The sequence below is a fragment of the Rhinolophus sinicus genome, linkage group LG11, assembly GCF_036562045.2.
Source record: "Rhinolophus sinicus isolate RSC01 linkage group LG11, ASM3656204v1, whole genome shotgun sequence".
Taxonomy (NCBI): Eukaryota; Metazoa; Chordata; class Mammalia; order Chiroptera; family Rhinolophidae; genus Rhinolophus; species Rhinolophus sinicus.
The window spans coordinates 8,736,361-8,763,047 of record NC_133760.1 but is presented as its reverse complement, the minus strand read 5'-3'; the positions used below and the strand labels follow the sequence as shown (position 1 = coordinate 8,763,047).

The 26,687-nt window shown below is 54.9% G+C and overlaps 2 protein-coding genes across 6 annotated transcripts; one reads left to right on the top strand and one right to left on the bottom strand.

Annotated features, from left to right (window-relative positions):
• The first annotated feature begins 3,253 nt into the window (after positions 1-3,253).
• KLC3 (kinesin light chain 3) lies at positions 3,254-11,170 on the top strand. Of its 4 annotated transcripts, none has more exons than XM_019754899.2 (13): positions 3,254-3,362; positions 6,173-6,438; positions 6,938-7,168; positions 7,458-7,527; positions 7,936-8,155; positions 8,511-8,598; positions 8,673-8,774; positions 9,248-9,421; positions 10,050-10,140; positions 10,213-10,253; positions 10,342-10,451; positions 10,634-10,697; positions 10,968-11,170. In XM_019754899.2, the coding sequence occupies exons 2-13, from the start codon at positions 6,181-6,183 to the stop codon at positions 11,037-11,039; spliced, it is 1,521 nt and encodes a 506-aa protein (XP_019610458.2). In that variant the 5' UTR covers positions 3,254-3,362; positions 6,173-6,180; the 3' UTR covers positions 11,040-11,170. The 4 variants fall into 4 exon arrangements, with proteins under 4 accessions (XP_019610458.2, XP_019610457.2, XP_074170246.1 ...); XM_019754898.2 differs by having other exon boundaries at positions 7,455-7,527; XM_074314145.1 differs by having other exon boundaries at positions 10,050-10,253.
• On the bottom strand, positions 9,689-25,754 carry ERCC2 (ERCC excision repair 2, TFIIH core complex helicase subunit). Of its 2 annotated transcripts, none has more exons than XM_019754893.2 (24): positions 25,630-25,754; positions 25,218-25,317; positions 24,234-24,311; positions 24,097-24,159; positions 23,815-23,928; positions 21,967-22,083; positions 21,758-21,874; positions 21,327-21,450; positions 21,137-21,233; positions 20,841-20,974; positions 20,593-20,761; positions 18,756-18,874; positions 16,537-16,606; positions 16,379-16,448; positions 16,177-16,278; positions 15,030-15,093; positions 14,376-14,497; positions 12,952-13,044; positions 12,794-12,866; positions 12,528-12,598; positions 12,248-12,391; positions 11,961-12,104; positions 11,303-11,401; positions 9,689-10,627 (listed from the first exon to the last, which is right to left on the bottom strand). In XM_019754893.2, the coding sequence occupies exons 1-23, from the start codon at positions 25,659-25,661 to the stop codon at positions 11,309-11,311; spliced, it is 2,310 nt and encodes a 769-aa protein (XP_019610452.1). In that variant the 5' UTR covers positions 25,662-25,754; the 3' UTR covers positions 9,689-10,627; positions 11,303-11,308. The 2 variants fall into 2 exon arrangements, with proteins under 2 accessions (XP_019610452.1, XP_019610455.1); XM_019754896.2 differs by lacking the exon at positions 25,630-25,754 and adding an exon at positions 25,408-25,547.
• Positions 25,755-26,687: the final 933 nt, after the last annotated feature.

Here is a 26,687-nt window from a genome sequence, read left to right as displayed (position 1 = left end):
TGCTGCCCAATTCAAATAGATTTTTGCTCAAATAAACTTAAAAATTTCAATGTGCCTCAGTTTATCTTTTAACAATATGTAGATGTTGTGGGGTGTGGGCTGAATGGGGAGCAGCTATATGGGGGACCGTTTCTCGGGCCTATGCCAGGACACAAAAGGAAATGTTCAAAGCCTCTTAAAGCCGAAGCTCCGAAGTGGCACGACTGTCACTTGTGCTCCTCTGCCATTGGCCAAAGCAAGTCACATAACCACACCCAAAGTCAAGGCCGTCAGTCTACCTTCATGGGTAAGGGTTTTTTTTATTTGTGTTTTTCTTAAATGGGCACTGATGCTCATATGTCCACACGCAATTCATATCCATGGAATATCTCTGAAGGATATTAGAAACTGGTAATCATGTTTGCTTCTGGGAAGGGTGTCTGAGGATCAAGGGAGACAAAGACCTACTTTTCACTCTATAGTCTTGTTCTCTGGGAACATTTTTTTTCTGACAGTGCATTACTTTGTAAATTAAAAAAGGGGGAGCTTTTAAAAAATTATGGCCAAAGGTGAAAATAGAAAAGCCCCCAACCCATCCCCCCATTTTCCTGACATGGCAAACTGAGGCCTCAAGTGATAGGATGGAAGTTTTGTTGAGTGACTTCTTGGCTGTGGTCTTGGACAAGAGATTTTTCCTCTGTGAGCCTCAGTTTCCTGCTTTTTAGATGGGGCCAGTCTAGTGCCTGCTTCAGGGTGGCTGTATGGATTCAGGGACTCTGCTACTCCTTGGCTGTGTGAACGAACGAGTCACTTGACCTCTCTGTGCCTCATCTTCTCCTGTGGAATGGAGATCATCAAAGCATCTACCTCAGCAGGTTGGTGTGAGGATTAACAGGGTTAATGTACAAGACATGGCATAGGGCCCATCCTGGGTAAGAATTCAGACATCCCAGTCCTCACTGGTGTGCAAAAGTGCTTGCACAAGGCTGGCCTAAAGAAACGACCACCTTAGTTAACATTTTTTTCTTTCAGACTTTGTTTCGTTTAATCCTCACCACCATGCTATGTGGTGAGTGTGATCATTCCAGTTTTATAGATGAGGAAATCGGTGCTCAGAAAATCATGACTTGCCCCAGGTTACATGGAAAGGAAATGGCAAGAGCAGGATTTGAACTCAGATCCACTTGACTCCAATTCCCTCCCTTGGCCCATACCCACATTAATACTGTTTACCGTGAGCTACTCTGAGCTAAGCCTTTTACGAGGATTATTCATTAATACCCACCACAGCCTTGTAAAGTAGGTTACCCTTGTGAGTCCCATGCTACAGACCAGGAACCTGAGGTTCAGAGAGGTTAGTTCCTGGCTCAGGGATCACACAGCTAGCAAATGACAGAGCAGGGAGTCGCACCTTGGTGGCCTGGCTCCACTCTGGTCCCTGGGCTGCCTCCTAGTAAGCATATGGCAGAACCACCATGCAGTGTCCTGAGGCCAAAAGAATTGGGAGTTGGGAGGGGGGCTGTTCAGCTGCCTCCTTCTACTCTGTTCCCTAAAAATAATCTGGAGAAGTTAGAGCGTGAATTTAGGTTTTATTTTCCGTCATTCAATCAACACCCACTGTCACACCCACTCTCCCGAGTGCTTTCTCGGCGTTCCTCCTGTGTTGGGTAGCACTGGGGACACAATAGTGAGTCCAGTGTGGGAGATGATGACTCAGAACGGGTAGGGCTGGGATGTGGGAGCCCAGGAGCCTGCAGGAGTTCGAAAGGAGCGTGTCATTCAGCCTGGGGGTATCGGGCAGAGAAAGCTTCCAAGAGGAGAGAGCCTTCGCCTTGAGGCTTGGAGAACAGGTGCGGAGCTGGGCTGGAATTTGGGGCCTGGTTCACGGACCAGCAGTGCCCTCTGCTGGAAATTTCTTGTAGTGCAGTGACCAGGATACTGCAGAGGTCCGGAAAAGCCCTCTTTAGACTAAATAAATTGTATGATGTTAGAATCCTGTGCACCCAGCTTTAGCCAGTTTACGTTTCTAGGACTTCACTCAGTCATCCAGTCACTCAAAAAAATCTCAAATATATTGTGATGGAAGGAGAACTGACTCTGGGTGGTGAACACACAATGTGATATATAAATGATGTATTATAGAATTGTACACCTGAAACCTATGTAACTTTACTAACAATTGTCACCCCAATAAACTTTAATTAAAAAAAAAAAAATCTTTACTGAGAACCTCCTTTGTGCCAGGTTCTATTCTAGTGCTAAAGATGCAGTGCTGACCATGCAGAGTCCTGCTCTCAGGAGCTGACATTCTAGGAGGGGAGAACCAATAATAAGTCATACAACCAGTAGCTAATATTTGCTAAATACTTCCTATCCATTTATTAACTCATTCAATCCTCACAGCCTTTGACTCTCCCCATTTTACAGATTAGAAAAACTGAGGCACAGAGAGGTTATGTTACTTGCCCCAGGCCTGCACAGCCAATAAGTGCTGAGATCTTATTCGAACCCAGAGCCCAGTTTTTAGCCATTACATTACTTCGTCAATAATGTGATGTAACATAACATAATACAGTGGTACCTAGGTTTTTTAACGTAATCCACGAGTTCTGAAACGTTCGAAAACAGCCGACAGCTAGACCTCAGGATCTTGCACTCAGTGGAAGACGTGTGACAAGTTCGACTTCTGAGTCGTGTTCAAAAACCAAAGCATTTACTTCCAGGTTTACGGCATTCATAAACCAAAATGTTCGTCAACAGAGACGTTCGAAAACCGGGGTACCACTGTAATGTGATATAATGTTACATAAAATAATTGTAGGCCCTGAAAAGTTTTGTGAACCAAATCAAGAGTGGGAAAGAGGTAGTGGTTTGGTGGGAGGGTGTGATTTAGACAGGGCAGTCAGGCAAGGCCTCTCGGAGGAAGCGGCCTATGAGAAGAGACCAGAAAAAAGGTGAGATCTGTGGGAAGAGAGGTCCAAGCAGGAGCACAGCCAAGGCGAAGGCCTGGCAGCAGACACTGCAAGACCATGGTTCTGGCATCTAAAGTTTCCAAGATTCCGAGTTTTTAAGTTGCTGGCTCGCCGACGTCCCCATTTCTAGGCCTCTAGCGCGCTGGAATCATCCTCAGGTTCAACGTGCCCTGGAGGCTCCAGGCTCCTCCTCGAAGGTGGTGCTATTCCCACTGGGCCTTCGCTGTGGGGCTAAACTTTCCCTGGGCGGTGGGCGGGGCCGACCTCACCTGCAGGGGGCAGGGCTCCAGGCCGCCCCGCCCCTGGGAGGACCCACCCCAGGCCCCAGACGCTAGGCGCAGCTGGGAGCGGCGTGCGGGAGACGGCAGGGCCCTGTACAGGAGAGCGGGTCTGGGAGCGGGCCGCAGTCAGGTGGGCGCCGGAAGTGTGAGGCGGGGGTCCCGGGGGTCGCGAGAATGTGGACGGGGGCGGAGGGTGAGGGCTGGGCCTGTCGCTCCCCTGGGCCCGCTGGCCTGACAACGAGGACAGGCCTGGGGGCCCCTGGATGCCCCCTCCCCAGCCCTGGGGCTCCCCCGGCTCTGGAGGCCCATCTGGGGCCCCACCCCCTCCCCCGTGCACAGGTAAACAGGAGCGGGGGCGGGGCTTAGGGAGAGAGAGGGGCCCCTTGTGACCGCTTCTGGGAAGCTGGGGTGCACTGGTCTGGGCAAGCCGGCCAGGGGTAAGTTGTGTGCTACGCGGGGCTGACCATGATGGGGAACTCCTGCCTGCGAGAGTATGCATATAGTGTGTGGTGCGTGTGTATTAGTGATGGTGTACGAAGCTCAGGTGTGTGTGATGGTGTATGAAGCTCAGGCGTATGTCAAGATAGTGTCAGGCTGTGAGTATGGGTGTGAAGGGGAGATGGACTGTTTGTGTAACCTTAGGAGGGCACACAGGGACTGTGTGAAGTGGTGTGGGGCTGTTTCAGTGATGTGAAAATGTGGGAGACCTCTGATGGTGTGTCTGTAATGCTCTGTGTGTATGGGAGGGAGTTGAACTCTTTGTAGGATTAGGTATGAGTGTGACTAAGAGGTTGCATAGCTGTGGTTGTCTTTCTGCCAGTCATATGGGGGGTGGCAGGGAGGTGGGCAATGTGTGCAACAGAATGGTTGTGTGGGGTGTGTCTGATTATCATTGTCAGCTGTATGGTTGTGTGACAGGGCTGAGCACGTGAAGGGGAATCAGCTGCTTGGAGGACCGTATGAGTGTATGAGCTAGTGTGTGTCGAGGAAACAGCCCCAGTGCTATGTGGCTGTGCGTGTTGCTGTGACTGTTACTGTTGTTGGCTGTGGGTGGTGCAGGCGAGGCTGTGTCTGGAGCATTCAGCTCAGTTATTTGAGATTGTACATGAGGTTGTGGGAGGTTGTGTAAATCGGCAGGATTTGTGATTGTCAGGATGGCTCTTGAATTTGTGTGATTGTGTTTGACGGTTTATGGGGTTTGTGTGTGAGGTGTGAGACTAAGGATGGTGTGACATACATACACACGCACATATATAGAAAGAGAGATGGATAAATGCCCAAACACATATACAGAAAGAGAGAGGTTGAGGGTGATGAGAGCCTGCGGTCTATAAAACACAGGATTATGTGCTACCCTTACTGTGCATCTAAGCGTATATGATTGTGAACTTGCAAGCAGGTGCAGAAACCACTGGGCTGCTCATGGTGGACAGAGCTGCTAGAGTGAAGCATGCCTCAGAGGGTGTGTGCATGTCCCCACAGCTGTCTGTGCCCTGGGCACCCACTTATGGCAGCATAACTGAGTCTGAGTTCAGGGGCCATTTGCACGTCCATGTTTGAAGCTCTATATGTGTATCCATGTGCTCATGTGCAGACGAACAAATCCCTGGCCAGTCCTGCAAGGGGTGGGGGGGTTGGAGGACATGGGGAAGATGGTGACAGGTCCACAGCGAATCCTGGGAATGTGTGTGCGTGCTCGGAGGAAGCACTGGGCATACAGTGGAGACTGGGCTGCTTGCGGAAGTGTGGGAGAGGCATGTGTCATGGGCATAAGTGCAAGGAGACACTCTGAATGTGAGAGATTTGGGATTTGGTTATATTTTCGCGGGTGAGGGAGGAGAGGCAGAGAGTTCGTTTCTGCATGTGTTGGTTTTTATTTCTGACAGGAAAATATAACTGTGTGTTAGTTTATATTTCTAAGACGGGAGTGTATGTGTGTGCGCCTGCGTTAGTGTGTTGCATTAGGTTGTATTTTGAAAGGAAAATATGTGTGTGTGAGTGTATGTGATGTGTTTGATTTTTCAGAGGAGAAAGAGCTGTATTTCTGAGAGGGGAGTGTGTGTGTGTGTGTGTGTGTGTGTGTGTGTGTGTGTATGAGGGCCTGAGCCACCACCAACTGTGTCATTGACTTTGTCACTCACATACAAGCCACATGAAGTCCTTCATTTGAGACCCCCCACCATTACAATCTGGGCCTCAGACCCTCAGCTGTCACGAGGCCAGTGTGACATCCATGGGCCACACCTGCCACACGTGTGTCCCAACACGCCTTGGGCTGGCTGAGCCTGTCTGCAGTAGAGGGTGGAGCCCCTGATCCCTCAGGGTCTGTCAGCTCCTTAGGCCCCCAGAGCCCATACAGGGTGCCCTGAGGCCCCCCCCCCTTATCTAGAGGCCTCCTCTGCTTCCAGTACCCCAGCCCCTCGGCTGCTCCTCCTGCCCCACCCCACCTCCAGTGGTCTGACTGGTTCCCAACAAAAACACCCTAAGAGTGAGCTCAGGAGAAGCTGCCGCCTCCACACGCCCCGCCCCACACACCCAGCGGAGGAGGCTGCCTCCAGTCCCAGGTCACACAGCCAGGAGGTCTGGGCCAGGGTATCTAGGGCCCTTGGGGTGGCGAGGGCTGGCCACATGAGCTGGGGGCAGGTGGGAAGCCACAAGCCAGCTGTTTGCCTTCTTTTGGTTGGTCATCTTTGGGGTTTTGGAGTTGCCCTCATGACTGAGAACAGGCAAAGCTAGATTAGAATGTTCCCAGTTGAGGGCTGGCCAGGATGGGTGTGAGACAGGGTGCTGGCTGGAAAGAGGAGGGTACAGAGGCAGAGCGCTGGCTGGGATGGCTGGATAGGGAGATAACTAGGAGTCCTGCTGGTCAGAATGGCGTGGAGGCTGAAGGGCTGGCATGCCTGGCTTTGGCAGTGATTCCCCAATCCCGCTGCCCCCCAGGAATAGCAATGTCTATGCAGGTGGCAGCCCCCGGAAGTGTGGGGCTGGGCCCAGAGCGCCTGAATCCTGAGGAGCTGGTGCGGCAGACGCGACAAGTGGTGCAGGGGCTAGAGGCCCTACGTACAGAACACCATGGCCTGGCTGGGCACCTGGTGGAGGCCCTGGCAGGGCAGGGTCCAGTGGCTGGCTTGGAACTATTGGAAGAAAAGCAGCAGGTGGTGAGCCATTCACTGGAGGCCATCGAACTAGGGCTAGGCGAGGCCCAGGTATGAGAGGGCCTGTGGGGGGAGGCTCAGGCCTGGGTGGGGTCTGGGAGTGAGAGGGCCCATGTATTCAGGGGACAAGCCTGGGACAGGTGAGACCTAGGGAAGCCAGGCCTGGGAGGGGGAGGCTCTAGGCCAGAGCTGGGATCCCTAGGCAGCGTTGGGAGGGCCCTTGAGTATGACAGGAACCCCTGGACCAGATGGAGTCCTTGCATAGAACTGCAGGTCCTGGAGAAACTTTGGGATGCATGGGTGGGACATGAAGTGTCCCTGGGCATAATTTATGTGCCTGGGTGAAATCAAGGGGCCCCTGGGTAAGATTTGGATATGTCTCTGGGAGCCTCCGTGCACCCTTGGAGTCACCCTGGAAGGGTTTCTAGAATCTGGCGGATCCTGGATAGAACAAGGTGCTCTGGCTTGACTTGAGGCCCTGGGCTGGGCCAGGGGCTGTCTGGCAGGGTAGGGACCAGGGCCCTGACTCTTGACCGCCAACCTGAGGCAGGTGCTGCTTTCCCTGTCGGCACATGTGGGCACACTGGAGGCCGAGAAGCAGCGGCTGCGAGCACAGGCCCGGCGGCTGGCCCAGGAGAATGTGTGGCTGCGGGAGGAACTGGAGGAGACGCAGAGGCGGCTGCGGGCCAGTGAGGAGGCTGTGGCCCAGCTGGAGGAGGAGAAGAAGCACCTTGAGTTCCTGGGGCAGCTGCGGCAGTATGACACACCTGCCGAGATCCAGGTGCTGCGGGACGGGCGAGGTGGGGGCCATGGTGCGCCAGGGGCCTTGATCCTCCTGAGATAACCCACAGCTCCCCAACCCTCCATGGAGCCTCAGTGTTCTAGACCCTCAAAGAACTCCCCTACCCACTAGAACTTCCACAGGAGCCTCCAGGTCCTCCCCAAGCACTCAGGCAACCCCTGCGGCCCCTGACCACCACTTCCCTCAAACCCTGAGAGATTCAGGACCCAGTCTCTGGAACAAGCTCCCAACCCTCTGACTTCCCACTTTCCTGTCCTCTCTACAGCAGCATGACTCCCCCCCTCGCCGAGACAGCCTGGTCTCCCTGTTCCCCAGTGAGGAGGAGGAGGAGAGGAAAGGTGGGTGTGGGGGAGACGTGGCTGTGAGGAGCTCAGTCAGGAGGGTGAAAGGGCGAAGCTGGGGAGAGACCGCTGAACCCCAAGGTCTCTGAGCAGCAGATGAGGGAGGTCAGGGCAGGGTGTCAGGCGGATGAAACAGGTGGCTGTGGGAGGTGACAGCAAGCAGGTGAGGCTGGAAGGCACGACACCAGGCCGGCCATGGTGGCCACAGCCCGAGCCAGGCAGGTGCCCATGTTTATATCCCACAGGCCAGTAAAATGCCTGGGAAGCCAATCTAGAAGTCAGTGCAGGGGCCCATGGTCCTGGGGCCAGTTGGGCAGCGAGGCAGCTGTAGTTCTTGGGTGAAAGTGTCACTCGTGTGGGGCTGGAGGGGCAGGACTGTAGTGACTCGGTGCCCATCACCCCCAGGTCCTGAGATGGTGGGGGCCGCAGCAGCTCAGCAGGGTGGGTATGAGATCCCGGCCCGCCTTCGGACGCTGCACAACCTCGTGATCCAGTATGCAGGGCAGGGCCGCTACGAGGTGGCTGTGCCGCTGTGTCGCCAGGCCTTAGAGGACCTGGAGAGGAGCTCAGGCCACTGCCACCCTGACGTGGCCACCATGCTCAACATCCTGGCGCTGGTGTACCGGTGAGGGCCACAGCTGGCCACAGCTGGAGGGGCAGCAAGGACGGGAACCGTAGTTGGGTGGAAAAGGGGGACCCTGGTGTCCTGCTCTGTCAGCATGGGGCACTGGGATGGTGGGAGAGATCTGGGGAGGCCACTGTGACCCAGGCAAAGAGGAGTCAGGGAGCATGGGTGACAGAGACCCCAACAGAGTGGGGACAATAGGATGGCCAGAGGCTTGGCAGTGATCTGGAGGTGCAGGTGTGGGGAGACCCAGAAGGGACTCCCAAAGGGTGCCATCCATGCTTGGTTCAGCCAGGTCCCTGGGCCTGCCACCCCAGTTTGGCTGACTCCCCTCCATCCCTGGGCCACCCCATAGGGACCAGAACAAGTACAAAGAAGCCACAGACCTTCTCCACGATGCCCTGCAGATCCGGGAGCAGACACTGGGCCCTGAGCACCCTGCAGTGAGTTGGGGCCCAGGAGGAAGGGCTCTGGGCTGTGCCTTTCAATCCCTGACCTGCTTCCCCCAACCCCACAGGTGGCTGCCACCCTCAACAACCTGGCCGTCCTCTACGGGAAGCGTGGGCGATACTGTGAGGCAGAGCCCCTGTGCCATCGTGCCCTGGAGATCCGTGAGAAGGTCCTGCCCCCTGCCCAGTCCGAGTCCCTTGTCCTGTGACGCCCTTCCCTTTTGATCCTGAAGTGCTCCCTGATCCTATGGTACCCCTTTTATGCCCTTCCTACTAGATGTTGTAAGCCCACAGTTTGAGCCTAGAGCACCCATTCCGGTGACCCACCACCCTTGACCTTCTGTGAGCTCCCTTTGATCTTGACTCCTGATCTCTTTTAACTCCTCATATGCCCCCCAACCCTTGATCTACCTACCCATTTGACCTTGTATCCCAAGGTTACAGTGGTTTCTGGACCCCCATGACCTCTAACCTGATGAATCCCTAGGTTGATAGTGTAACTTCTGCTCTCCAGCCCCAACCTCATGTAACTCTCCACTTTGACCCTGTAATCCCTAACCTCTGACCTCTATTATGGCTGCTGGCATCACGTGACCCACCAATCCTGGATGACCCCGATGACTTGTGACCCCATAACCTCTAGGTCCTGGGCGCTGACCACCCGGACGTGGCTAAGCAGCTCAACAACCTGGCCCTGCTCTGCCAGAACCAGGGCAAGTTTGAGGAGGTGGAGCAGCACTATGCCCGAGCCCTGAGCATTTACGAGGCCCTGGGTGGGCCCCATGACCCAAACGTGGCCAAGACCAAGAACAACCTGGTGAGGGTGCCATGGGTCCCAGGGGTGGGGGGTGGATGGGTCACATGATGGGGAGGTACCCGTTGGCTCCAGGGTGGGATGCTACAGAGGCCAGGAGCAATCCCCTCTGCCAGGCCCATGGAGAAGGGGGTCCCCTAAGACTTGGCTTCCTAGCTGAGCCCTGACTGGTGAGCTCACTTAGCACAGAAGACATGGAACGTCAGGAAACAGGCAAGTTGGTGGCAGCCAGCGAACAGTTCCAGTGAAAGAGGAAGCTGGAGAGATTGGTTGGGAGCCGATGAGCGCATCAGACATTTATTGAGCTTTAGATCCCCTGCTTAGTATTTTCCTGTACCATCCGTTTTTTAAGGGACCCGGTGAGGTAGGTGTTCTTGTGGCCCCCATTTTGCAGATGAAGAAACTGAGGCACAAAGAAGTTGTGTCGCTGGCCCAAGGTAGAGCGGGAAATAGGCTGAGCCAGGAAGTCTCCTGCCCTGTGTCCCCCAGGCAGAAGTGGGGTCAGGCTCCAAGCCCACTCTGCTGTAGGTGGAGGCCTGGAATGGGGTGGGGCTGACGGGTCTGGGGGCAGTGCTGGGGCCTGCGGAGCTCCCAGATTTGAGCCAAGATCACAGGCTGTGCCCTTCTGCAGGCCACAGCCTACCTGAAACAGAACAAGTACCAGCAAGCAGAAAAACTATACAAAGAAATCCTCAGCAGGGAGGACCTGCCTGCCCCTCTCGGTGAGTCCCCAGTCCCTCCCCCCAGGTGGCTTCTCCGTGTCCCCACCACAATGGCCCCCATCTGTTCCCCAGGAGCCCCCAGCACAGGCACAACTGGTGACACAGAACAGCAGGTGAGGATGGGTTTGGCTCCAGCTCCCAGGCTGGGAATGGGGACTGGATGGGATGGGGACTGACTGGTGTCCCCCGTGCCCTCCTCAGACCCATCGTCGTCGGAGCAGCTCGTTCTCCAAGTTACGTGAGTCTATCCGGCGTGGAAGCGAGAAGCTGGTCTCCCGTCTCCGAGGCGAGGGGATGGCAGGGGCAGCCGGGTGAGTGTTGGATCAGATCAACAAAGAACCCTGCTATCTGCAGCCCACTCCATTCCCTGTCCTGCTCAAGAACCTGTCATGGCTCCCATCTTCCCTGTGACACATACAGTCAAATCGGATGTTGAAGAGGTCTTCCCAGCGTGGGAGCCTGACGCTCCTGGACTCACTTGTTTCCTCTGTAGGATGAAGAGAGCTATGTCACTCAACACACTGCACACAGACAGTGCAAGGGCTGCTGGGACCCAGGTGAGCGGGAAGATGGGCACCTGGGTCAAGGACAGAGTGGGGGTCATGCTGACAGGCTCAGAGGCAAGAAAAGGCTGGAGACAGTCAGGCTGGCATTGGGAGCTAAGGGCTGGTGGGCTGGGATGGACCCAAGAACAGGAGAATGGACGGGTGGGGACAGAAGGATGCGCAACACAGCCATTGAGACAGACAAGCTGGCAGCCATCCTGCTGGAACAGGGCTGTCCTGCCCCTCACCCACCCTTCAGCCATCCCTTGTGCCTGTCCCCAGTTCCCGAACCGGCACCTGAGTGAGGCTTCTCGGACCCTCAGCACCAGCACCCAGGACCTGGGCCCCCGCTAAAGTCGACAGAACCACGTGGCTCAGCTTCTCAGGGAGAGGGGTGGACAAATGGGGTCCTTTCATCTCCCTGCCTCTTGGGTGTATTGGGCTGCCCTCTTCCTGAGATTAAAGGCTATGGATTTGGCAGCCAGGAGCGTCTGCCTGAGGTTTCCTTCCTTCAAAGGTCTTCCAGTGACTCCCCTAAGGCCCCCTCTAAGCCGCTGGGACCCAGGGCCAGGTAAGGCTGGAGTCACCAGGAACACCTTTTGTAGCCGTGCCCGCACCTCATGCTACAGCTGCTGTGCAATCTGCTCGATCCTCCGCAGCGTCTCCTCCGACTCCAGCTGCTCCAGGCTGAGCAGGGACAGGCCCAGCTGATCCTCCTGCAGGAGAGGGACGGGAGGGAGGGGTCAGGCCAGGAGCCGGGAGACAACTGCTGCACAGGCGCAGAGGCAAGAAAAGGGTGGAGACAGTCAGGCTGGCATTGGGAGCCAAGGGCTGGTGGGCTGGGATGGACCCGAGAACAGGAGAATGGATGGGTGGGGACAGGTGGGCACATGCCTCAGATGGGGACAGAGAGGTGGCTCACAGGACAGGATGCATGAATTTCAAAACAGCCATATAATACAGAGAGTGCCATCCCTGTAAACAAGACGGGCCAGAGGAGGAAGGTGGCAGCCAGACAGCTGTGTCCCAGCTAGGGAAGGGTCAGCTTCCCAGAGGCCCCACCACCTGTGCCTGCTCACCCCACCTCCTCCGGCTCCCACGCACCTGCTCACCTACTGGAGGGGGACACGCTGGTGGCTGTAGCCCTTGACTTGCCCCCAGTTCCCCGGCCTGGCATGTGGGCACACACAAACCTCTTTGTCAAGGGCCCTTCCCGGAGGAGGAGCTTAGCCTGGGAGGGTGAAGGGAAGTGAGGGCTGGCCAACTCAGGCTCACCCGGTGGAATGGCTGTGCCATCTGCCTCAGGAAGTACTTGGCCACCTGGACCCCCTCATCCACGGTCAGGTTGAGGTTGGCATCAGTAAGGTGTTCTTGGATCCAGCGGGGCAGCTTCCCCCGCTTGTCCACCCGGGCAAACCGCTGGGCAGGAGGGTGGGAATGAAAGGGAGGGTGTCAGGAGCTTGGGTTGGGGGTAGGGGGGCATTCAGGCCACCCTGCCCAGCTCTCCCCATCTGAAAAATGACAAGGGAACAGCCAGGTTGGTGGGGCCCCTGAACCCGCACCTTGTCAGCAAAGACCATGAGGCCGTAGTCTGTCTTGCCCCTGATGGCCCGACCCACACACTGGGCCGCGTGGCGCATGGCATCGAAGGTGAGAAAGTCGTTCTCCCGGATCTGGAACTGGTCCCGCAGGTATTCCAGCCGTGCCTGTGCGTGAGGAGATGTGGAAGCGGTCCCCTCTTGCCTGTCCCTCCACATTCAACCCCTTCCTCACACCACGGAAGTCCTGGGGTTGGGGGTCAAGAGAGACCTTAACATCCTACCCACCCCAGGTGCTGCTCACCTTGAGAATGCGGCTCTGGGTGTAGACATAGGGGACGCCAAACATGATGACGGCCCGCCCGAAGTGGTGCACTGGAAGGAGGGGGCAAGAGGGGTATGACCAGTGTGACAGGCTGGAGAGCCACCCTCCAGTGGCCCAGGAGCAGGGAGAGAGTGGGTGTGCTCCGAGGGCCCCTGTGTGTGCCCTGACTGTGGGTGCCCTAGGGGAGCAGAAGTGGCCAGAGCTCCAGGCAGGCTCCTGGGGAGGGGAGAGCCTAGTCCACTCACCAAAGTCGATTCCCTCGGACACTTTGCCTCGAGCCACTGACAGCAGGATGGCCCCACGGCCGTTCTCGCAGGCCTGGGGAGGGGAGGCCAGGACAGAGCTGCACCCCTGAGAGCTGCCCCCTTTGGCCCCTCTCTCAGTATCCCCCACTCCCACCTACCTCTTGGTACTTCTCCAGGGCGACACTGGTCTCAGCCCCATCTTGGGTCTCGATAAAAAGCAGCTTGTTCCTCTGGATGTTTTCGAGGATGCCCTAGGAAAGGACACCGGGCAGACCAGGGTGTGTTGGCAGCAGGATTAAGCACACAGGTGTCCTCACCTCACCCCGGTTCCCTTCTGTCCCCAGCAGACTCGGGAGGGAGAGTGGTGGCACTGGCACGCCTCACTTCTTTTGGGAAGCCCTGTGATCTGGGTAGGGAACCAATCCCCGCATCTCATCTTTTGGACAAGGGGGTAGGCATGGGGCCCAAGATGGCCAACTGGGACACTCTACCCGCCCCACAGCCAGTGATGGTGGAGAAGCTGAGGTAGGACAGGCAGAGCCAATCAGAGGCTGCCTGGAGACGTCAAGTGATGCTGTAATAGACACGTGATCAAAGACACACAGACCAGTGGAACAGAATGGAAGTTCCAGAAAACATACCCCCTCACAGATGGACACCGGTGCCATTCAGGGGGGAGAGCTCTTTTCAATTAATGGGGCCTAAGCAACTGGATTTCCATAGGAGAAAAAAATGAACCTTGACGCCCAACCTCACACTGTCCACAAAGATGAATCTGAGGCACCTCAACAGACCTAGATGTGAAAGCTAAAACTACAAAACTTTCTAGAAGGAAACACTGGAGACTATTTTGGTGACTTTGGGGTAGGCACAGGTTTCTTAAATAGAACACAAAAGGCACTTCGGACGTGGAGCTCAGGTGGCCAGCAGCCACCTTTCCCACTGTGGAAAGGGCCCGAGGACAGGACCAGGGTCCTGGCTGTGAGTGGATGAGGTTCCCACGCCCACCATTCCCTGGTGCTTGGATTAGCCAGTCCACTCATGTCACCCCAAAGAGCTTGCTTTCACCTCCTCCAGAGAGCTGGGCCATGGAGCACTCAGAAGCAGAAAGGACAAAGCGGTAACCCCTACCCATATCCTGTCGCCACCCAGTGCCCAGCTCCCAGTCTCCAGAATGCCCCATGCCCCTGCCCACACACTCCCCAGTAGATTCTTTGTCCTGAGTCTCTGGCCAGCCTTAATTCTCCAGAACCTTCCGTTAATAACATAGCACCCAGCTGGAGTCACACTTGCTACCCAGTGTAACCATACCATAGATAATGGGGGGACATGGTCATGGGGAACCCAGAAAGGGGGTATGTGGTTACCTCTCCTGAGGGGTTATGCCTTTGAGGGAGGGGCCCACGGAGTTGTACACTATTTATTCCTTAAATTGTTCATATGTATCTTATACACCATCCTGTCACCTATGACACATGTCAACATTTACAACATGAGTAAAGCGAGCACACAGAGGAACAGAGCCAAGAGCTGAGGAGCCAGGAGCCTTCAGGTGCATGGGCGGCTGGGGTGGTGAGAGTACCTGCTCGTACCAGGAGGCCACAGTGCTCTCCATGTACTGGTAGCTGGTGAAGAAGGCCACAATGCCATCAGGGACCACGGCAGACATCTCCAGCAGGAGGTTTCCATAGTTGCGGATCACCGCTGTGAGGGATCAGATTGCACCCTCTGCTGGCCTGGGTTCTCCTCCCCACTCCCCATCAGCGTTCCTGTCTAAGGCCCGGTCTTAAAGTTGGGGTTCCCAGAAACCCCACTGAGGCCGTCTGTAGGGCTATTTATCGCTCACATTCCACTTCTTCCAGGCCCTAGGGAGGAGTCCCCCACCCCCTGAAATTAGGCTTGGCCATGTGACTTGCCATTGCCAATGAGTGCAGAAGTGGCTGTGTCACTTCCGTCTGAGCACCTTTGTTAGCCAGTATACAATTCACCATGATCACCATGATAACCTCTTGTCACATGTCACCAGCACAGTGATGTGTCCAATAGTGGAGGTTCCCAGAGAGGTGACACTGGCAGGCCCCCACCAACCCACAATGGCATGTTTCGTGGGCAAGAAGTAACCTCCGGGTAAAGCCACTTCGAATCGGGGGTATTTGTTACTGCAGCAAGTCTTAGGCCATACTGACCGATAAATCTCCCCTCTCGGAACCCAAATAAAACCCCCTAGGCAGCATACCAATATCTTCCCGGGTCTCAAATTTGGAGCTGATGGCCACCTGGTCGTTGCCACGGCCAATGATCTGGAGATAGCAGGAGAGATCACAATAAGCGAAGCAGCAGCAACCAGTCCAATGTGTGAGTGCTGGAAGCCAGCTGATGCTGTTCTAAGCTTTTTATAGACATGGTGTCACTGAATGAATGCTCAGCTACTCTGCTATCAGCACTGCATGGAAGAATGACCTAAGGCTCAGAGAAGGTGAAGAGAAGGTGAATTGCCTACCCAAGGTCACACAGCAAATAAACGGCAGAGAGGGAACTGGACCCAAGTCTGCCCATGTCCCCAGCTAGCAAGTACGCTCTACTGGCCCCAGCCTCCCACCAGTCGGTTCCAGGAGAATGCTCCTCACCATGACCTTGAGAGCCACTGCTACAATCCCACAGCAGCCTCACAAAACCATGCTGCAGTGTGGTCAGCACCAGCCCACAACCCCCAAAGGGCAATTCCCAAAGCCACAATACTCTGGGAAGTCCAGATATTTAAGTTTGGCACAAACTCACAGAGTAGGGAAACCTGCCCTCCCCGAGTCTATTCAGAGTCCTGACTTATCTCCCTTTTTGACTCTACATGCTTCGCTGATGAAATAATCATATGACTTTAACTGGAGGTTGCTGCCCACACCCCGCTGGGAGTGGTACACAGCACACAGCATATGCCTCGTTTCTAAAGTCGGGAAAATTCTCAATTCTCAATTCTAAAGCACATCTGGCCCAAGGGCTACAGATGAGGGTCTGAGGGTCCATGTTACGATGTCCAATTTACACAGGAGACTGAGGCAGCACAGAAGGGTCACTTACCAAGGTCACAGACAGATGATGAACTGGGCAAAGCCATGCTAATCAAGAGCCAGGTCCTGGGCCCCATAAGTGTGTTACACCCCTTAGCTCACGCTCCCCTCCACCACCCTGGGAGATCAGGGAGGAGGCATTTCCATTTCACAGATGAGAAAACTGAGGCCGGGGGTGTACACCCACAGGAAGAAGTAGCATCAAGCCCAGGTCTGTGTGCACCCAGAATCCGTGTCCTGAGCTGTAAAGCTCTCCTGCCTCAGCAGTGGCGGGAACAAAGAGAGGAAAGGCAGCCGGTCACCCCACCTCCCACATACCATGGGACACAGGCAGACACGGGCCAGCGTCATGGTGAAGGTTGCCATGGTGACAGGGTGGAAGTCCAGGATCTTGGGATAGATGTCCAATGGGGACAGCGTCTGTAGCAGGGACAGCAGGACAGATCTCAGCAAGACTGGGCAGGAACTAGGAGCCCCTCAGGGGAGAGCTGGGGACTGGGGGGTGGAGAAGGATCCTCACCCCAGAAGTGATAATGACAGACTGGAAGCGCTCGAACACAGGTTTGATAGCCAGAGAGGCATCCATGCAGCTGCGGGGAGCAGACGAGGATGGTGAGGGCCTGGCTGGGGGGCTGGGGCCCACGGTCTGTTCACGACCCCTCTGGGGTTGGGTCTCACCTGAAGTGCAGGATGGGGTTGGCAATGGTCGGGGTCCTGTCGTCAAAGGGTTCGATGATGATGGTGAAACCTACAAGGGGCCAGTGAGATTCCCAGGGTGCCAAGCAGTAACCATGCCCATTCAGCTAGTCCCCAGTCCCCACCCCCATAGTGAAAGGAACCAGTCACCAGCAGCCCAAGCCTAAAACCCAGGCATCTGAGTCCAAAATTCACCCCAACCTGTGCACTTCTCCCCAGGACCACAGCTGTGCAGACGTTCATAAAGGATCCTGAGCAGAGAGCACCAAAGATTCATTCTCCAGTCTCTCCCAGGGCCGTAACGGCCGCCCTGCCACTCAAACCAAAGCCTTGGTCCTTCTCCCACTACTTTTCTGCCTAAGCCGTCAGGAGGCTGTCAGCTCTGCCTCCAAAGTCTATCTGCAATCTGACCTCTTCCGCCCCTCTCCCAGTTCAGCTGCCACCACCTCTGTAGTTGCCGCCTTTCCTCGCTGGGCTCCTACCCGTGCTCCCTTCACAGTAGCCGAAGCGACCTTGTGAAATCCTGAGTCAGGTCACACCCCTGTCTTGGTCAGAAGCCCCCCACAGCTCCCCACACCCTTCCTGAGGTCTAGGATCATCTGTGGAAACCTGCCATTCTGACCCATTTTCTCTTGCTCACATGCCTCCTGCCTAACTTTCAAAAACCACCAGTCTCACTCCACCCCAGGGCCTTTGCACTTGCTGGCCCTATTGCCTGGAAATCTTCCCAAGGTGGCTGGCTCCATTTGGTCATTTGGGACTCAGCTCAAATGTCGACTCCTCAGAAAGGCTTTCTTCCCTGGCCATGCTGGCCACTGCAGGTCTGCTCCAATATGACAACCTATCTGTTTCTCATGAAAACTGTGACTTTCTGGAATTATCTTCCTTGTTTGTTTGCACCTTCGCTACCTATCTTCCCCTCTAGAATATAAATCCCAAAGGTCCTGGAAGAGGTCTTCCCTGGTTCCTGCCTGGCCTGTTTATTGAATAGATGGCTGAATTCAAATATTCAATTTCACTTAGTAAAAAAAAAAAAAAAAGTCAAGTCCTCTGTGCCTAGCCCTGTGCAGGGGACACACCAATTACCGAGACATCTCTGGCCCTGTTCTCTCAGGGCTCACAATCCAGTGATGGGGACATAGATCTGTCCCCACTGACCACCCAAAGTGGGCAGGGCTGGGATGAGGGAGGCCAGGGGTAGGGGTCTTGAGAACAGCCTGGGGGGCAGAGAGGGCTTACTGGAGGAGGGGACATCTCTACTGAGCCAAGAACTGAAGGCTGAGGGGGACATAGTTGGAGGCTGGAGGATGGGGAAGGATATTCCAGGTAAAAGAATATGAGGTATTGGTAGATAGGTAAGTGGGGAGGAGAGGAGAAAGATAGCCTGAGAGGGAAGACAGAGTGGGATGGAGAGGTGGACACAGAAGGAAGCTTCCCGTGGGACTTGCTGCTTGAGAGGCTCTGGGGTAGGGGGACAGAATCTCCGTCCTCCTGCTGAGGCCGGGCCTGACCTGGTTTCCTGGACAGAGGAGTAATCCCCAGGGATCAGACTCACCTCAGCCAGCTTAAAGCTGAGGAAGGGGAGGGAATGCTGCTGGATAAAGGCGCTAAAGCCTCCGGATCACTTCCCCTCTCCCTAGCGAGCTGGAAATCTAAGGATCATCAACTCTCTCCCCCTTGCTCCCCACACCAGGCATTAAGTCCCAGCCTCTTTACCTCCCACATCTCTCTCCACCCCTCCCTTTCTCTCGTGCAAACCTGCCCAGGCTCCTCCTCTCCTGACCCCAGTCCCTGCCAGAAGAATCTTTCTAAAGTGCAAATCTGCCCCTGTCCCTCCTTTGTTCAGAACCTGCCATGGCTCCCCAGTGCCCTCAGGTACAGAACGACCAAGTCCTCACTGCACCCTGAGTGTGAGTTGACCCCACAGAACGTCTCTGGCCTCATCTCATACCATCGCCATTCCCATCCTTCTCCAGTCTGCAGCCAGAGGGAGCCTCTGAAAATACAAATCTGAGCACAAGGCTCGCTCACTCAAGAATTGCTGCTGGCTCGGCTCCACAGTGCCCTCCAAGCCCAAACTCCTGAGCACAGCCCTACAAGGTGCGAAGTGTCCAAGTCCTACACACAATCCTCTGGACTCTGCTGGGATCGTGACTGCAGCTGCTAGGGGGCCCAGCAGAGGCAGGAAGGGGTGCGCTTACCCTTGGAGTAGGTACTAACAAGAGTGGCGAAGTTAGCCAGGAGGGTGAGGGGGGAGAAGTCAGCGAGGTCGGCAATCTCCAAGGTGTGCAGGAGGGAGCGGAGGCGTTCTGCGCAAAATCTGGTGGGGAGGCAAGAGGGGGTCGGGGGTAGTGGGAAGCAGAGAAGACCAGCAGCCCTCCTCCAACAGAGCACGTGGCCATGCCTCTGCCTCCCCAGGTGACTGGGTTGCTCCATGAGGGCAGGGACTGGGGCTGTGTCGCCTCTGTGTCCCCACATTGTACATCTGCATGTCATGCAGAGCCACGGCGGTACAACGGCACACACAGAACAATAATCACACATCCCAGAGTCATGTGGTCACACGTCACACAATCTGATACGCAGGTCTCAGTCAAAACAGGAAATCCACAACCACACCTAGAATCCCAAAGTCACAACATGAATCCTGCACGGCCGCACGGTCATACGCTTGCACCCAGAACCTCACACCGTCTCAGTCACACTCGGCCACCCTGGTGACACATACAGCCTCCAAGTCCCACATGCACACACACCCTCGCAGTCACACACACTACATCACACTCATGCACACACAAGACCACCCCCCCACAAACAATGATGGTCAGGCTGAGGCTCTCACCATTTGGGGGCAGGTCATGGAGAAGGACCACCTGGCTCGGACCCAGGTGGGCAGTCAAGAGTTTAAAACCTCTCCTAGATGTCATTTCTTCAAGTCTGCCTTCTCTTCTCCCCCCACCCCACCCCTACCCCCCTGGGCTCCCCCATCTCAGCCCTCCCGGCTCTGGGTCGTCCCTGTCGGGGGATGGGTCTATCTCCCCGCTAGACTAAGCCCAGGAGGGCAGGGCCAGGGTTGTTTTGGTCACCACGGTGTCCCCAGCAGAGCAGGCGCTCAGGGAACATGTGTTGAGCGGCTAACGCCCTATCTTTGCCTTCACAAGTCTCCAACTGGGGGCAGACTGCCCCACCCCCTCAGAGACGGGGCAGCCAGGAGCTTCAAAGCCCTACAGGCCTGGCTTCGCACAACTACCCCACCCAGTGCTGTGTGACTCTGGGCAATGGCTTCCACACTCCGAGTGACTGTGTCCTCATCTGCAGCACGGGGACACCATACTGAGATTCCAGGAGATACAAAATGTAAAGTGCTTAGCTTATCATCAGTGCCCAAGACAGAGTAGGTACTTACATTCCTGCTTGCTCATTTAACCACCACGGAAACTCTAGAATAAGGAAGATGACCACCAACCCATCTTACAAAGGAGGAAACTGAGGTTCAGAGAAGACCAGTGACCTGAAGCCCCATCCTACTTTTGCCCTCAGGCTCGAGGGGCAATGAGAGGCACTAGTGGGAGGAGAAGGGGTCCAGGAGGTCTGGGGCATTTCCCCCCAGCTCACACCCTGCTGGGCCTTTTCAGGAGCCCCTCTTTAGGGCCGCTGTCGCCCCTGCCCCTGTGACTTGGGGTGGAAATACCTCTGAGCTCTTGGCTACCCAGGGGCCTTGCCACCCTTGATGGCTCCTCTGCCCTACCCACCCCCTCTGCAAAAAGTGCCTGTCAAAATCTCTTCAGGTAAAGTCTCTGATCAAGCCATGTGCTGCCTGCCAGCTCCCTGCCCAACACAGGGACAGACGACCAGCTCTGACCTTGCCCTTGGACTCGCCTGCTCTGGCCAACACGTGTCATGTGTGCTCCCTCCACACTCCTTACTTATGGCTGACAATGGCCACATGGTGGCCACAGGCGCAGAGGCTCTGCGAGGATCAGGGCCTGCCCCCCCGCCCCACAGGGACCCGACACCCGCAGCTACGTGGGGCCGCACCTGAGGGGCTTGCGCTGGATGCACACGCGCTGCGCCAGGCTGCTCAGGAAGGCGGGGGGGCTCTCCTGCACGACGTGCTGCACGCGCAGCCGCCACTTGACGTACTCCAGCAGCCGCCGGAGGAAGCCCAGGAAGTGCTCGGCCGTGCGGATGGAGCCCGGCACCGCCTCTGCGGGGAGGAGGGGTCAACTGCCACGCCACAGGAAGAGTGGGGCCGGGGGCAGGAGGCAGTGAGGACAGCAGCTCACCCTGCAGCACCTCGTCGGGCAGCACGGGGTTGGCCAGGTGCGCGTTGGTCTCCCGGGCGGTACTGGCCTCCCGCAGCCCTTCCACCAGGCGCCGGTACTCCTCCCGCAGACGCTGCTCGTCGGTCTCCTTGATCCTGCGGGGAGACAGATTGTAGGAAGAGCAGGAGACACCTGAGAGGGCACTGCGATGGGGCTGGTGTGGAGGCAGGTCAGGGAGAGAACATGGGCTTGGGAGGCAGGTGCTGGCTGGCTGGGCCAGGGCCAGCACAGGGTCTACCAGCCACTCGGGCACCCACCTGAGCACTGTCTTCTGCAGGGTCTCCAGGTTGCCCTGGCATCGGTCCAGGGTCCGGCGGGTGAGGTTGACACTCATGGAGTCGATGCAGACATTGTCTGGAGAGGAGAGGAGAGGAGTCTGGGCTCCATCAGACAGACAGGGCAGCCTGAGGGGCTGGCGTCACTTCCTTGCCCTGGCTCCCTCCTCACCAATGTTGTGGGCCTCGTCAAAGACCACCACAGCCTTGCGGGCCAGCTCCTTGGACACCAGGTCGGCAATCTTGGGGTCCAGGAGGTAGTGGTAGCTGTAAACCACCACGTTGGCATGCAGGATCTGGGGGGCCGAGGAGGGCAGTGTTACCCCAGCCTAACTGCCACCTCTACCCGCCCACACCAGCACATCACTCCATCACAGGTCCACAGAGGTTAGGCAAGGAAAGACAGACACAGGCAGATGGACAGGCAGACACAGACAGACAAGACACAGAGGCGAGGCAAGGCACACATATAAGCAAGTTGATAGAGACAGAGAGGCACAGACCCCTAGGGAGATACAGGCAGACAGGCACAGGTAACCGGAAGGGCAGGCAGCCTGTAACCCTCACACGCGCCCTCTTCCCACCCCCTGCCAGCCTCCTCACTGAGTAGCGGGCAAGGAAATATGGGCACCAGCCCTGGCGCCGCCCCACTGCCTTCAGGTCATCCAGGTTGTAGATGCCAGCGGGGAGGGGCACTTGGCGTCCATGAACGTCAAATTCCTAGGGTGGGGCAAGAAGATGCCTGGGGGTCAGGGAGATGCGCTGTCCCGGGGGCCTGGCTCACCCTCCCTTAGCCCTGCCCCAGCAGGCACCTCGTAGAAGCGGCAGTGGGGCAGGCTGGGGTCCTGCTGGTACTGCGCCCGCACGTAGGAGGCTGTGAGGCTGTGGCATTTCCCGTCGACATCCTTTCCAAAGCGCAGGGGTGTCACCTGGGGAGATATGGGGTACATCTCAGCACCGAAACAGGCTGAGAACCCCAACCACTGCTGGAACCTGGGGCTCTACACCCCACAGCTGGGTGCAGTGGGAGACTGTCCTGTCTGGGGTGAGACTCAGGGATTTGGGGAAAATGCAAACCTCAACCTGTTTCATTATTGAACAGTTAAGACACTTGGGAACTTATTGCAGGGATGCAAGAGTGGCAAAATTGTCACTCTTTAATTATTACTTTTAAAACATTAAGCCCTATATACAATGGATTATTCTTCAGCCGTAAAAAAGGAAATCTGGCCGTTTGCAACAACATGGGGGCACCTTCAAGGCATTACACTAAGTGAAATAAGTCAGGCAGAGAAAGAGAAATACGCATGATCTCACTTACAATGTTTAGATGTGAAATCTAAACAAAATTTAAAAAAGAAAAAAGAAAGAAAACCAAGCTCACAGATACAGAGAAGAGATTGGTGGTTGCCAGAGGCAGGGTTCGTGGGTGGGTTAAAGGGGTGACGGGGGTCAAAAGGCACAAACTTCCAGTTATAAGATAAATAAATTATGGGCATGTAGTATACAGCATGGTGACTATAGTTAAAAACACTGCATTGCATATTTGAAAGATGCTAAGAGAGTAGACCTTAATTTGCATCACAAGAAAAAAACGTATAACTACGTAAGGTGACAGATTAACTAGACTTATTGCAGTAATTATTTTGAAATGTATACAAATATCTAATTATTATGTTGGACACCTGAAACTAGTATGTCAATTATACCTCAATAAATACAAAACATTAAGCCTTGAAGATTCTTTAGCTTGTAGATAAAGGATAACTGCTTTACTTTTAAAATGCTCAAACACCTAGGACCCTGGCAAGATCTAAGAATCAAAGGAGGTTCTGATTGCACAGTATGAGAACCCACCTTGCCCTTGCCCTGCTCTGTCCCCTCCAAGTCTATGTTGGTGGCACCATCACAGCCCAGGGCTGCCTGTCCTCAGAACAAAACCTTCTCCTTCCCCAAAGGGAAGGCTCAAGGCTGCCGACCCTTCCTCCTCCTTTTCCCATTCCATCAGTCACCAAGGCCTATGCTACTTCTCTTTAATTATTATCCATCATACGTATTATTTCTCATATATTCTTACAAATAATGTTCTAGAATATATATTCCATGAGTTACCACACATCAAGTGCTTAGAACAGTGCCTGGTGCACAGTGAGCCAAGTGGCTTTGTAATATAATTCAAAAATAACAAATATTCTATGTGTGATATATCTACTAATATTGTGGCAGTTTCTAATACCTTTTAGCTCTTTGAACATGCTAAGGGTAGACATCCATTATCTCACCCAATCTTACCAACAACTGTACGAAGCAGGTACTTATTTATCCCCATTTTACAGAAAGGAAGACTGAGGCCAAGACTGCAGAAATCTCCTAAGAGTACATAACTAGTAAGTTATAGAGCCAGGAAACTAGGCCTGCCAGCCTCCAGGAACTGCCTTTTTAACCTGTCCCAGGCTGGGGGAAAGTAGGAAGGCTCCCCAGTGGTATCCGCGCCTCAGCCATGAAAAGATGAGTTGGAATTTTACATGTGAGGAGAGAATTCTATGCGTGGCCCCTGCATATCCCCTGAGAGGTCTAGTCTGAGGCTCTAAAATTCCTGGTTGAATGTAAGAGTTTCCTCAACCCTGGGGCTTTGGGTGAGGGGAGGAATGGGCACTCACCTCAGGATGAATACACAAGTTCTTTCGGGAGCTCAGAGCCAGCCCCAAAAACGGCAGCTTCTCACCCTCCTGTTTCTCATAGAAGTTGAGCAACTTTCGAAGCTCCTCAATCACCTGTGCCAGAAGAGAAGGGAGGGGGAACTCAACCTCACTGAAAGCACAAGCCCCTGCCCAACCAGGCCCCAGCCTCCCAAACACCACCCCCAAGCTGCGATGGCAACCACAGGGGGACCAGCGAAGTCCGGGGAGAGTGAGGAAGCACCGGCATTGGCTCTAGCTCACCTTCTCAATCTCAGGCACAGTCCTCGAGCAGTAGATGAGTTTAGTCACCTCCAGTGGATATGCCTGCGGACAACAAAGGGCTCATCCCATCCAGCCCTTTCCCTCTTCCCCTTCCACAGGCCCAGTGGGTCACTTACCCGCTGGTACGCCATGATCAGGGCCAACAGGGACACTGTCTTCCCAGTGCCTGAGGGCATTTCCAGGACTCCATGGCCCTGCGTGTTGGGATAAGACATAGGCTCTCAAAACTCCGTCCAGAATGCCACCATCTTGAAATGGCAGGCCAACACAGCAATTAAATTTGGGCCCCAGGGGCAGTGGGTTTGAACCCCACTTCTTTGCTGAGTGGTCTTATGCAAGTGCCTTCACCTCTCTGGCCTCAGTATCCTCATCTCTAAAATATTTAGCATAGTACCTGATACACAGTGAGCCCTTTTCTTTAATTTAGCAAACACTTCACACTTACTCTGTGCCTGGCAGTATTTCTAAGTGTGTTACATCAGGGTTTGTCAACTTCAGCTCTATTTATATTTTGGAGCCCGATAATACTTGGTTGTGGAGCGCTGTCCTGTGCACTGCAGGATGTTTAGCAGCATCTGTGGCTTCAAAACACTGTATGCCAGTAGCACCCCCACTCCACTAGTATGCCAACCAGGAATGTCTCTAGGCATTGCCAATGTCCTCTGGGAGTCAAAATCACCCCGTTAACAACTGCTACCTTACTTAGTGAATTAACTCATATAACCCTCACATTAACCTCTGACTTAGGTACTATTAATACGCCGATTTTGGAACAGGGAGATTGAGTGATTTTCCCAAGGGGGCACACAGCTGTGGGTCCAAAATCCCAACCCAGGTAGCTGACTCCAAAGTCTACATATTCCCAGCCACAGAGTAGCTCAGCCTTTGATAAAATCCAGCTGCTGCTAATAACTTATTTTTGTTTCTTTTTGTTTTCTTTCTTTTATTAACTATTATTATTTTAGATAATAGGAGGTTTTGGAATGCTGGCTCCCCAAGGACCTCTAATTTCTAATCTAGACCCCCTGCAATCTCAGTCTTAGCCGCCTGCGTGGCAGCCCCACCTGTCAGGTGGGTAGCGGCGGACGGGGCCCACGCACCTTGGCGTCCAGCGTGCGTTTGAGCTCCAGCATGTAGGAGAACTGCTCGGGGTAGATGTAGTCGTACGGGAAGTAGACCAGCAGCCCGTCCACGTTGAGCCTGGCGGCAGGGGCCGCCGGGTCAGTCCCGGGTCCCCTAAACCCTTCTTCAATCCCCACACTCCCCTGCCGTCGGGCCGAGGGAGGTTACCTGCCAGGCACCGGCCTGCGGGTCCCCCCGGATATACCCCCGTTCCCCAGGAGCCTCTGGGTCTCCTCGTTATCTCCTCGCTGCCCATTCCCGTTACCGTACCGTGGGTCCCCGCGGCTATCTCCTCCCCATCCCTTCAGCCTCCCCTCGCCCCGCGGGGGCCCCGTGAACGCCCACCGGTCCCCCCATCTTTCAAGTCTCCACGCCCAGCCCCCCTCTCACTTCATGGCGATGGCCGGTGAGAGAAGCGGCATGGACCCGCCCCCTCATGAATATTCAGTGCGGCAGGATCCGTGGGGCGTCCTCAAGGCACCGCTGCACCTTCCTCACGACGCCACTGGCTGATCCCTCCCGTCACTCTATTGGGGTAGAACCAATCAGGATAATGCGCATGCGCACGGCAATACGAGGACGGGCTCGCCAGGAGAGGCGTCGCTGAGGATCGCCGAAGACCAAGAACAAAACATGGAAGAAAGAGAACCGAGAGAATCGATCCCATTCATTAGGATTCGGTCTTCTTCATCTGCTCAGATTATTTGTGTAGCGAAGAAAGTCTAGGGGAAAATAACAGGAAAATTGGGAACCTCTTCGGGGCTCACTAATTAGGAATTGCTTCGCTGCACCAGACAAACATGCACTCTTTTTTTTTTTTAAATTGGGGAAGGGGGGAAGGGGAACAGGACTTCACTGGGGAACAGTGTGTACTTCCAGGACTTTTTTTTTTTTTCCCAAGTCAAGTTGTTGTCCTTTCAATCTTAGTTATGGGGGGTGCTGTTCAGCTTCAAGTTGTCCTTTCAGTCTTAGTTGTGGAGGGCGCAGCTCAGCTCCAGGTCCAGTTGCCAGTTGCTAGTTGCAGGGGCGCAAACCACCATCCCTGTGGGAGTCGAGAAATCGAACTTGCAATCTTGTGGTTGGGAGCCCACGCTCCAACCAATTGAGCCATCTGAGAGGCAGCTCAGCTTAAGGTACCATGATTCAATCTTAGTTGCAGGGGCGGAGCCCACCATCCCTTGCGGGACTCCAGGAGTTGAACAGGCAACCTTGTGGTCAAACATGCACTTTTAAAATGCCTGCTGTGTCCTAGACTTCTCTGGGTTAAATAACTCCTCTTATTTATTGAGCTCCAACTGTTTGCCAGATGTATCTTAATCAAGCAGTAATGAAAAGGCACTGTGGTTTGGTAGTTAAGGTATGGATTCTGGAACCAGAATGCCTGGGCCCAAATCCTGGCTTCACTGTCTACTAGCTGTGTGACCTTGATCAAATTACTTAACTTCTCT

What these genes read in the sequence shown, in the direction of transcription:
- KLC3 (XM_019754897.2), top strand. Translation starts at nt 6,181, where the DNA reads ATGTCTATGCAGGTGGCAGCCCCCGGAAGTGTGGGGCTGGGCCCAGAG. An exon ending in TAGGGCTAGGCGAGGCCCAG is followed by an intron (nt 6,439 to 6,937) that starts GTATGAGAGGGC and finishes AACCTGAGGCAG; the next exon opens with GTGCTGCTTTCCCTGTCGGC. An exon ending in CTGGTGACACAGAACAGCAG is followed by an intron (nt 10,254 to 10,341) that starts GTGAGGATGGGT and finishes TGCCCTCCTCAG; the next exon opens with ACCCATCGTCGTCGGAGCAG.
- ERCC2 (XM_019754893.2), bottom strand. Translation starts at nt 25,661, where the DNA reads ATGCCGCTTCTCTCACCGGCCATCGCCATGAA. An exon ending in ATCCAGCGCAAGCCCCTCAG is followed by an intron (nt 18,875 to 20,592) that starts GTGCGGCCCCAC and finishes CCTCCCCACCAG; the next exon opens with ATTTTGCGCAGAACGCCTCC. An exon ending in TGAGACCCGGGAAGATATTG is followed by an intron (nt 14,498 to 15,029) that starts GTATGCTGCCTA and finishes GATCCCTCACAG; the next exon opens with CGGTGATCCGCAACTATGGA.